The 12290-nt window shown below is 37.7% G+C and overlaps 1 protein-coding gene across 1 annotated transcript in view; it reads left to right on the top strand.

Annotated features, from left to right (window-relative positions):
• Window positions 1-12290, top strand: part of RYR2 (ryanodine receptor 2) — a 756803-nt gene that overhangs the window by 369517 nt on the left and 374996 nt on the right. Inside the window, exons 13-15 of the mRNA XM_047824653.1 lie at window positions 1584-1748; window positions 5362-5483; window positions 10553-10736. Coding sequence (XP_047680609.1) covers window positions 1584-1748; window positions 5362-5483; window positions 10553-10736 — 471 coding nt within the window. The remainder of the gene's footprint in view (window positions 1-1583; window positions 1749-5361; window positions 5484-10552; window positions 10737-12290) is intronic.

Raw genomic sequence — 12290 nt, 5'->3', positions numbered from 1 at the left:
TTAGAGGCTCATTGTTTTATTTTGAGGAGATAATTACATTGTTATATTTTCCCCTAGAATTTAATTTTCCCATTGATAGGGTTGGAGCAAGTAGATTAGTAGTTTATCTTGTTTGATAGAATGAAATTGGAATAGCTTAATTATCTGTTTTATTGCAGATTCTTGGAATAGTGTTTCAAGTTATTTGCATAATGGTTAAATCAACTTAACATATAATTGTATTCATTTTCTTACATGACCTTGACCTTTTGTATTAAGAATTTCAATTCATTTTAATTTCCAATTGTTGGAGTGTTCATAATCATCTTAGAGTTATTAGTATTAGTACAATGTGCAGATCACATGAAAAAATCTTATTAGAACTTTGTTTTGAATTATTTTTATTTGAAGTATTCCTTTCTGTATAACAGCCATAAAGGTTACTCCAACCTAATGTTCAAAAACATTTGTGTAACTATTAGTAATTTTCAACTAATTGTGTAACTGTTACCTCAAACTAGTCTCCAAAAACATTTGTGTAACTATTTTGAAAGTTGAATAAGGAAAGGCATAGATGAAAGTTAAATTTATCAACAAAAGTTAGACCAAAGAGAAGAATAAGGAACGACAAAAGGAGATCCAGCAACCAAAAGAGGATTAGATTATTTTGCTGTTATTTTAAGGACTAGACAGAACTTCAAGACCTCACATGTGCCTGAAGACCAGAATTCAGCATGGGAGGGAAAACTGAAAGTGCATGGTGAAGAAGGAAGCATTAAAAGAAATAGGGACTTGTATATTTAGTTGGTGTCAGAGGATCGGCTGTTCCTTCATGGCACAGGGCGCTTACCCACGTAGCCCTACAGGAGTGAATACTTCCATGGTCCACGTTGGAAGTGGCCCTTGTGGAAACTGAATTATAGCTTTGATCAGTTCAAAAGAAGCCATCACTGGTATTAACATCCTCAGCAATATCCGTGTCAGCATTATCAATACCATTTTCATGGTCAGAATCATTAAAATTTAGGTAAGTGTTTATTTTATCCCAGGAACTGGGCTGAAAACTTTACATGCATTAGCTCGTGCTGTCTGATACTGTGGTGCGGGGGAGATACTTTTGTTGTCTTTCTTTACAGATGAGAAACCCAAGGCTTATAATGTTTAAGTTATCCTAAGGTCACAGAGGTAGTAAGTAGCAGAGATTGAACTCAAAACAGGATTTTCTGTTCTTCTAAATATATGCTGTTAACCATCAATGATGAAAAAATAGTCTGGAAAGAACATGAAGCCTAAGCTACTAATTTTAAGATCTCTGGTTTGGAGTTTGCCATTAAGCAATATAAAATGTTATAGCCAAAATAATGTTCTATTATTATGAATAATTCAGGGTATGTTTATCTTTATAACTTCCTACTTCAATTTTCAGTACAGCTTGAACTGCTGGAATGGAATATTTGACCATTAGTATTTTAAAGGATGTCAGAGGGCTGAATATTTCAAGGGACATATTTACAGTAAGGCAAAGTTCTTTCGATATAAACTAGTATTTTTACAACATTTGCTTATCTTCTTTTTTTTTTTTCTCTCTCTCTCTCTCTCCATAGGAAAAATTGGATGTAGGGGTGAGAAAAGAAGTCGATGGCATGGGAACATCAGAAATAAAATATGGAGACTCAGTATGCTATATTCAACATATAAATACAGGCCTGTGGCTTACTTACCAGTCTGTGGATGTGAAATCAGTGAGAATGGGATCCATACAACGTAAGGTAAGATTACATAAAAACGCGATTTATAGCCATCGTTTTTTGTGACGATAAAACACCAACAGAAAGTAAGAGGTAGCTAACACTGTGGGCCACCTGCAAAACACTATTTACATGCAAAAGGTCAAATCCCACCGTAATAATCTCTTTGGTTTTTGTGGGGTGAACAATGCCAGATGTTACATAACGACTTTAAATATCAAGTGAAGAAATACACTCTTTTCTGGATTCTAGCATAGTCTACCTACTTCACTCTGTTCTCCCTGTTTCTGCCTGAGTTGTATTTCTAGAAAGCAGGAGAGCTCATACACTGTTACGGTTTAGTCCTCTGCTGACAGTCTGTTTCTCATAAGACAAGTACTATACTTCTTGGTAGTGATATGATACCCTTCCTGACCTGCCTCTTATCTCATCCGTGCCCCATTCACCTATTCATTGTCCAATCTCTGGGCATCGTCTTTGGTTTTCTCAGCCCACCAGTTGTACCACATTCCTTGTTTCTCAAAGAATCATGGCTTTGGAAAAAAAACGTCAATTCAGATCCTCTACCCATTTTTTGAATCAGATTATATTTTTGTTGTTGTTGCTATTGCTTTGTATGAGCTCTTTATGTATACAGGATATTAATCCCTTGTCAGTTATATGATTTGCAAATACCTTCTTCCATCCAGAAGGTGACTTTCATTTTGTACACATGAAATTGATATGCTATGGTTGTCAACTATACTTCAATAAAAAGCCAACAAACACACACAATGTGGGTTATACACAACTGTGCTTTTGCAAACACAGTTGACCCTTGAGCGACATGGGACTAGGGGCACCAACCCACAGTCAAAGTCTGTGTTTAACTTTTGACTCCCCCTAAAACTTTACTAGTAGCCTACTGTTGATGGGAAGGTTCACCAATAACATAAATAATTAACATATTTTGTGTGTTAGATGTATTATATACTGTATTCTTACAATAAAATAAGCTAGAGAAAAGAAAATATTAAGAAAATCCTAAGAGACAACATATTTACAGTACTGTACTGTATTTATTGAAAAAAAGCCATGTGTAAGCGGACCTGCGTAGCTCAAACCTATGTTGTTCAAGCGTCAACTACGGTTGGAATGCCCTTTAAAACTTTTTTTCTCCACCCAATTTCTATCTGTCCTGCAGGGGTTAAGTTTAAAGATTTTAAAAGTTCTTCTTGAAAGTCTCAGTTTATCTCCTGTGCCTTCCTTTATGTTTTCATAGTATTTATGTATAACTTAGTAAATTTTATATGTAGTCCTGTGCTATTTCATTTACTAGGGTACCTCTCCCTTCCCCTCCTCTCCCTTCCTCTATCCACCCCTCCCCTCTCCTCTCTCCTCCTCTCCCCTCCCCTATCCTCTTCTCTCTCTGTCTTTCTGTCCTTCCTCTCACCCTCCAGCTCTCCATCCCACACTATTTGTGAGCTCCTTTAGTACTATAGTACTAAATTGTTCATATGGCATAATTTTACACAGAACCAAATAACACCACAAATATTATTTCTACCGATGTGAGATGTTGGAAAGACTGTAGTGGGGCAGAAATCTTTATTTCCAATAGACTTACTAATCATAACATATCTACATTCCAGAATGGATTTTTTTAGGGTTATTGTGATCTCTTTGGAGTGACCAGTGAGGTTGGAGGCTGATTCTGCTTTGATTGAGTTGGGCTTAAGTCATCTCTCTCCTAACTTAGAGCTTTGGATGGAAAGCCAGGGACAACTCTCTTGTAGACCCATATGATCTTTGTGATGAGATCATCTCTTGTCTTTGAGGTCTTTGAGCGAGGCTCATAAATTTAAATGCATTTATTCATATGCATATGTGTATGTATACATATAGACACACACAAACACACACACAGACACATCAGTAATACCACTCTTGTACCTAATAAATAATGAGAATTCCATTATATCATCTAATATCCTGTTTGTATTCATATTTCTTCTCTTGTCCCAGAATGTCTTTTATATCTCATTTCATATCAGGATCCAATCAATGTTCATGCATTTTTTTGTACTTCCTCTCTTGTTTTTATCATTGACTAAGAACCTAGGCCAGTTGTAGAATGTCCCGTGTTCTAAATGTCTCTGAATTATTTTTTCCCATTGCCTTTGTCCCTTGTAATTGCCATAAATTTGAAATACGGTCTGGGGCTATGCTGTCCAAGTCAGCAGTTCTTAGCCACATGTGGCTATTTGGTACTTGAATGTGGCTAGAGCTACAGGAACTGAATTTTTCGTTTTGATTTTAATTAATTTAAATTTAAAAGCTTATGCTTAATTAAGTTATTAGAGAATTTTTGTGCATGTTTGGAATAGCTTAGGTATGTGGATGTGCTCTTCCAACTGTAAATGTCATCAATTCTAAAACAAATCAAGTATTTTCACTAACAGTTTGGTATCTAAATCAGGATACTCTAAGTATCCTGGATTTTGAAGGCAAAGAAGAATGTTAAATACTTCGTGAACAGGTTTGTTCTGTTTATTACATATTGACATGATATTTTGGATACATTGGGGTAAATCAAATATATAATTAAAATTTTACTTTAAAAAAAACTCTTAATGTGGGTTCTTGAAAACTCAAAGCTACAGATTTTAGGAACACTTTCTGCCACCCCTCCCCCCCTCCCCCATGCTTCCTTCTAATTACTACTACTCTTAAGGATAAATACTACACTGCTTGTGATACTGGAGATGAGTTTTATGCAGGGCTTTTTATTTTAATTTATAATAGTGATTTTACCGGATTTGCTCCACTGCATCCTGTATTATTTATACCACAACATTCACCAGAAAGGTTAAAGTTCAAAATATGATTGCACAAATCATCAGGAACAGAGTGAATGAAGCAAAATTCTTAACTCAGATATTACTTTCTAAGAGTTCTAGTCTAGTATCAGATTTTCCTTGTACCTTTTCTTAACAGTTGAATATGATATAGGGTTATGGGAAAAATATGGGTAGAAATGATAACATGTAGACACATTTTTGTAAAGACAGAAATAAGTTTCCATCAGGAAATCAGTAGAAACTTCAGGTATTATTTTTCCATTCTAAATACTTAAGTGGTAAATGCAAAAAAAAAAAGTGTTCGTATATATAAGTATATGTATAAGTATGTATATAAGTATATATATATATAATATTAAAAAAGTATATACCACTTGAATGAGTTATTATAAATCATGCAACTCAAGGGGCACCTGGGTGGCCCAGTCAGGTAAGCATCCACTTCTTGATTTTGGCTCAGGTCACGATGCGACAGTTTGTGAGTTCGAGTCCCGCCTCCGACTCTGTGCTGATAACATGGAGCCTGCTTGGGACTCTCTCTCCCTCTCTCTCTGTCTACCCCTCCCCCACTTGCTCTCTCTCTCAAAATAAATAAAAATAAACTTAAAAAAAAACACCTCACAGCATAGTTTTCATTAGAAATCTGAATAGTTGCACATAAAACCATGTCTGGCTCACTGTAAGTATGAACCGTTATTGTTACGGCTCACCTTTGAAGTGTGCATCTTCTTAGATGGAGATGTTTAGAACGGAGATGGTGGGAGTAATGGCAGGGTTCTTTTGCATTTGTACAGGCTATTATGCATCATGAAGGTCACATGGATGACGGCTTAAATCTCTCTAGATCTCAGCATGAAGAATCACGGACCGCACGAGTCATCCGGAGCACTGTCTTCCTTTTCAATAGATTTATAAGGTACGTTTCCTTTTGTTGTGGTAGTTTGATGTTTTATCTCAACTTCTTTATTGGCTTTACAAATACACAAGTCTAAAATACACTACAGTGGTAAACCTACAATTTGGTGGGTTGGCAATACGGGAGCTAGGTGGTTTTATGTCTTTATTTTAAATACACTTTTAAAAAGGGAATATAATTTTATTTTTTTTTTAATTTGAGAGACGGCATGCGAGCAAGTGGGGGAGGGGAGGGGCAGAGAGAGAGAGAGAGAGAGGGAGAGAGAGAGAATCCCAGGCAGGTCCTGTACTGTCAATGGCAGAGCCCAACACAGAGCTCGATCCCACAAACCATGAGATCATGACCTGAGCCACCCAGGTGCCCGTGCAATGTGATTTTAGAAATTGTGTGTGTAACTTGTGTTTGATAGCTACAGGTTAGGATTATTCTATAACATACCCTTGTTCTGGACCTGTTTATATTCCTTTCACACTGAGGGTGATGAAGCCTACATACTTTGTGAGTTTTGATTCCTACAGTAATTAAGTTTCATAGCTTCTAATGGAAACAGTTATATATCTTCAAACTAAATCAAGCTTTTGCTCAGAGTGTTTTCTGTAACATTATACCAATATACAGTCTGGCTTGTGATGGGTATCATACATCTCTTTAAACTTGCCAATTTGAGGGGCATTTGGGTTGCTCAGCTGGTTAAGTGTGTGACTTTTGGTTTCGACTCAGGTCATGATCTCATGGTTTGTGGGTTCGAGCCCTACATCAGGCTCTACACTATGCCTGGGATTCTCTCTCTCCCTCTGCCCTTTCCCTGCTTGCTTGCTTGTGCTCTCTCTCAAAATAAACAAACATTTAAAAAAAGAAAATAGAGGCACCTGAGTGGCTCAGGCAGTTAAGCGTCCAACTTTGGCTCAGGTCATGATCTCACTGTTCATGAGTTTGATCCCTGCGTCAGGCTCTGTGCTGACAGCTCAGAGCCTGAAGCCTGCTTTGGATTCTGTGTCTCCCTCTCCTCTGCCCCTCCCCTGCTTGTGCTCTGCCTCTCTCTCTCTCTCTCTCTCTCTCAAAAATGAAAAACATTAAAAAAATTTTTTAAGAAGAAAATAATTTTTTTTTTAATTTTTTTTTCAACTTTTTTATTTTATTTTTGGGACAGAGAGAGACAGAGAGCATGAATGGGGGAGGGGCAGAGAGAGAGGGAGACACAGAATCGGAACCAGGCTCCAGGCTCTTAGCCATCAGCCCAGAGCCTGACGCGGGGCTCGAACTCACAGACCGCGAGATCGTGACCTGGCTGAAGTCGGACGCTTAACCGACTGCGCCACCCAGGCGCCCCAAGAAGAAAATAATTTTTAAAAAATAAGTAAACTTGCCACTTTGATGGAAAAGTTTATGTATGTATATACACACATGTATGTATATACATATATGTGTATGTATTTACAATAATTTTTAAGTCGAATTTATTCAAGGATTGTGAAAATAGGTATATTTCATGTTTGTTGACCATGTATTTTTTTTAAAGGTTCAGTCCTCTTTTTTCTTAATTTTTAAAAAATGTTTATTTAGTTTTGAGAGAGAGAGAGCATGAGCAGGGGAGGGTCAGAGAGAGAGGGAGACACAGATTCCAAAGCAGGCTCCAGGCTCTGAGCTGTCAGCACAAAGCCCGACATGGGGCTTGAATGCATGAACTGAGAGATCATGATCTGAGAATTCAGAGGCTCAACTGACTGAGCTACCCAGCACCCCCTGTTGACCATATTTCTCTTTCTTTCTTTCTTTCTTTCTTTCTTTCTTTCTTTCTTTCTTTCTTTTTAATTTTTTTAACATTTATTTTGGAGACAGAGCATGAACAGGGGAGGGTCAGAGAGAGAGGGAGACACAGAATTTGAAACAGGCTCCAGGCTCTGAGCGGTCAGCACAGAGCCCGACGCAGGGCTCGAACTCACAGACCATGAGATCATGACCTGAGCTGAAGTCAGACGCTTAGCCGACTGAGCCACCCAGGCGCCCCTTTTTAATTTCTCTTTGTGATTTACCCATTAGTTAATTACTTAATTATTTTAATATTATTTAATTCATCACATTCATGTATTTTTTATATATGTGGGTTTTACTTATATGCTCATTAGTATTAGCTGAACCTTTAGACTTCCTGAATTTGTACAGTTCTTAAATATATCTCAGAAACTTTGGAATGTTTTACATAATTACAGAATATTATACAGGGTACATTATTTTAAGTAAAATAATTTGATTCTTCTGTAATAGTCATGAAAGCACTAAAATTCTTTAAAATCTCCAGGACTTTATAATATTGGCACCTGTGTGCTTTCCAAAGTAAATTATTTTTAAGTATTCATTTTATTAATGTAGATTTATTTACTATTAAGAACCTCATTTTTAAAAATGCAAGGACAGACTTCTCTTTTTCACTGCTTACAGTGAAGGTCAAGGCCATTTAATGTATCTTCATTTTTGTGTCTTACGCAGTTTATTTTCTGTGACCCTTCTGTTCCTTGTTTTCCAGGTCAGGATAGCGGTGGTGGTGATGGTAGAAGGGTGTGTGTGTGTGTGTGTGTGTGTGTGTGTGTGTGTGTCGTGAGAGGGAGTCTATTCTTCTGGAATGTACATAATACATATGAAGCTTTCTTTTCCATTAGGTATATTAATGAATGTATTCTTTTTTTATTAAAAAAACTTAGCGTTTATTTTTGAGAGATAGGGAGAGACAAAGCATGAGCAAGGGAGAGGCAGAGAGAGAGGGAGACACAGAATCTGAAACAGGCTCCAGGCTCTGAGCCATCAGCACAGAGCCCAATGAGGGGCTCGAACCCACGAACATGAGATCATGACCCGAGCCGAAGTTGGACGCTTAACTGACTAAGCCACCCAGAAGCCCCATGTTAATGATGTATTCTTAAAGGAAATTATATAAGGGAGGAATCTGTGGTAGTAATATTGTTTAATCTTCAAATTAACAAAATATAGATATGAATTTAAGGCTTTATGGTTTCTCTGGCATAGTATAATTCTACTACCTTTGGATTTCCCCAGTTATCTTTTTCCCTTCATTTTTTTGTTATTGATAAATTAAGATGGTAAATGTCTTTGTAGAGATGGAAGTTATAAACCTTAACATAATTAACAATTTTAGGGTCTTGGATTGTATTTGTCTGACAGGAGGCTTCTGGAAAGTAATTAAATGGTTAAATTTCTGATAGTGAATATATTCAACTTAATAACCTAAAAGCTGACATTTATTATTGCTCCTTTTTGGGTTTAAAAATGTAGATGTTATATTTAAATCACCTTTGAATTTCATTTACTTCAGTATGATGAAGTTGAGTTTCACTTTATTATCAATATATTTATGATTCAACTAAAGTTTAATAGACAACAGGTTTAGAACAGGAATACTTCATTGCATATAAATTTTTATTTTAAAAGAGGAGAAATAATTTTCTTATGACAAGTTATTTCTATTACTTTTTGGGCATAGAAAGACTTATCGAGATAATAAAACTAGGTAATAGATAAGGCTGAAGTCAGCTCTTCAAAGATTATTTGTAATCCTTATATAATTGATGATACATTTTAAATTATATTTTTGAGCATTGTAAATTTAAAGAAAAGCTAATTCTCTTACGAGGCTCTTATTGTTTTTAAAATGTGAAGTCTAAAATACATAGCTAGCTAGAAATGTTTCCTTGTAATAACATATTGCCATTTGATTTGGCTTATGCAGAGAGCAGGAAAGGAAGTATAATATTGTATGCATTAAATTTTGTCTTGACTAATATGAATATTACTATACCAACTATAGTACAGGCATTCTCACATTCTTTTATGGTGTCTGTTGTGTCTTTTTAAAAATAAACTTATTTTGGAAAGATGTGGTTTACAAATAGTATATTTTAAAGTCCTTTCCAGATACATTCAGAACTAGGAATTTTAAAAGTCTGAATGTCAGGAAGCTTAACAAATTAACCCATTTATATGCCAGTAATATGTTTTTCTTCAAAGCTTAGAAAATGCAATGTTTCTTAATCCGATTTTAAATACTTTTTTTTCAGATAAAAGCATTTTAATTTCTTGTTTTCTGATTAATAAGAAAATTTTTCAAGTTAAAATCATTGGAATATATTTTTAAACAGGCAGGAATTTACAAAATGACAGTGAGGGTCAGTGATGTAGCAGGTAACAGTTCCCTCTCTAAAAACAAAAAGTAGAACAATTAAAGCCCAGAATTATGAATCTGGGAAGTTGCATCTTAGACCTTGAAGTATGTGGTGATTTAAAATGTGTATCAGTTAGTTTCTAAATATTGGGACCATTGGCTTTGTAGGAATTGGTTCTTGAGCCCTTCAGTGTTTTGTCTAGACTAGTTTCTCTTGATACTGGTGTTTTTTTTTTTAAGTTTTCATTCATTTTGAGATAGAAATTATGAATGAGAGAGGGGCAGAGAGAGAGAGAGAGAGAGAGAGAGAGAGAGAGAGAGAGAATCACAAACAGGCTCTGCACTGAGCAGGCTCTACACTGTCAGCATAGAGCCTGATGCGGGGCTCGAGCTCACAAACCGTGAGATCATGACCTGAGCCGAAGTCGGACACTTAACCCTATTTTTTAGGGCGCCCCTATATTTTATTTTTTAAACATATATTTATTTACTTTCTGGGAGAACACAAGCAGGGGAAGGGCAGATAGAGGGGGACAGAGGATCCAAAGTGGGCTCTGTGCTGACAGCAGAGAGCCCAATGTGGGACTCGAACTCAGGAGCCCTGAGATCATGACCTGAGCTGAAGTCAGACATTCAACCAACTGAGCCACCCAGGCACCCCCCCCCCACCCCCAATACTGGTGTATTTAATATAGCATCATATATAGTTGGCGAAATTTAGAATTTTTTATTGGAATATATTAATTATTGCTGTTTGAGGAAAACTAGGACCTTTCTTATGGGTTCCTTTTACAGGGGTGTGGGGGGAGAAGGTAAAGCTTTAACTCATCCGTGGTCTAAAAAACAGTAAGATTGCAGATCGCTGATGTCGAGAAATGTTTGCTGTGTATTTTAGGGGCCTTGATGCGCTCAGCAAAAAAGTGAAGGCTTCCACAGTAGACCTCCCTATAGAATCTGTGAGTCTGAGTCTGCAGGACCTGATTGGTTACTTCCATCCCCCCGACGAGCACTTAGAGCATGAAGACAAACAGAACAGATTACGGGCTCTAAAGAACCGTCAGAATCTCTTCCAGGAAGAGGTGAGTTTCCACCAACATTCATTTCCTTTATGCTGCTGTCTTCGGAAAACCGCTGCTCTGGGGGGAGATTCTCTGACAAGGTTTGCATTTGGAGTTGGATGAGCAGGTAAACAGTGGCATAAGGGAACCGGGCCTTGGAGGAACCCTGCGATCATTTTGGTGTCTCTGTCAGCGAGTGCTAATTTGAAACAGTGAAACTCTTCACTCCCCTGGCAAAGGCATTTTATTTTACTGTCGGCTCAGCCTTCTGCACTGATCATTCACTGCACTGCAGTTCGCTTCCTGTTTGTTACAGACACACAGTATCTCAAAGTGTCTGAACGAACACAGGCTTTGAAAAGCTGGAGGGTTTTTAGACTCGTCAGCAGGTTCTCGAGGCTCTTGGGAGGTGCCTGGTCCCCAGGGAGCCTGGTGTTGAGAGAGAGAAACTGCCCAGGGGAGGTCAGGCCGCCTGTGGAGAGACAGAGCTCCAGCCTCTCTGCTTGGACAGAGCAGATGCACTTCTTACTTTTACATGGACTGAATTTTCGCGTGTGATTTTATTTCACGCACCTTCCAGTAAAAAAGGAGTTCACGTGCCATATTTTATAGACAGAATTACAGAAGGACCAAGCGATACGTCTAATGCTCCTTTGAAAAGAGTGTCGGAATTACTGCCATAGAGAAGAATTTCGGTGGGAGGATGGCAGAGGTGAGCTGGCAAATGCCACCGGCTCAGTCCGTGCTCCCCTTCCTCTGAGTGCCCCCCGTGTGTGGAATAATGAATGTTTCAGAGTAAAAGTGTCGAAGAAAGAAAGGTTAGAGAATATTGACGAGTACCCACAATCCCTACCTCTACCTTCTTCTAGTTTGAAAACTGTTTCCTAATTTGCCATCAACAGCCTTGGAAATTAACATTAATTTTTGAGGACTTTTTAGTGTGTATACAAAAAAAAAAGTGGGTCTAGAGGCTATAGTGGTATGAAAGCACGGAGACCTGTGAACGTGAGCCAGTGACAACATGGGCTAGTTTGATGGGACATTTTCTTTTTTTCTTTTTAAGTTTAGAAAGTTTTTACTTATTTATTTTTGAGAGAGAGGCAGAGAGAGCAGGGAAGGGGCAGAGAGAGAGGGACAGAGAGAGAATCCCAAGCAGGCTCGGCACTGTCAGAGCAGAGCCCGATGCGAGGCGCGAACTCACAAACCGTGAGATCGAGACCAAGAGCCGGATACTTAACCAACTGAGCCACCCAGGGGCCCCTGTTGAGACCTTTTCATCCTGCATCTGCCAAAATATTAGACCATGCTGAAATACTGGGCTATGAAAAATCGAAGGATTGATTTTGGATTTTTTTTTCAATTTCTCACCTAAGACAATCCGGACGGGAACCGACAAATGTACTTAGGGCCGTGGTCCCTCTTACAACTCTGCGTGAAGTAGGTTCCCTTGATTAATCAACTCTTCCTTTTGTGTGTTTTGCCTCATTTTGGCACCCTTGATCTAGAAATACTAATAAAAGCTTAATTTCAAATTTAGATAGCATCTTTTTTTAAGTTTATTTATTTATTTTGAGA

The sequence above is a fragment of the Prionailurus viverrinus genome, chromosome D2 (assembly GCF_022837055.1).
Source record: "Prionailurus viverrinus isolate Anna chromosome D2, UM_Priviv_1.0, whole genome shotgun sequence".
NCBI classification, from domain to species: domain Eukaryota; kingdom Metazoa; phylum Chordata; class Mammalia; order Carnivora; family Felidae; genus Prionailurus; species Prionailurus viverrinus.
This window is presented reverse-complemented; position numbering and strand designations above follow the sequence as displayed.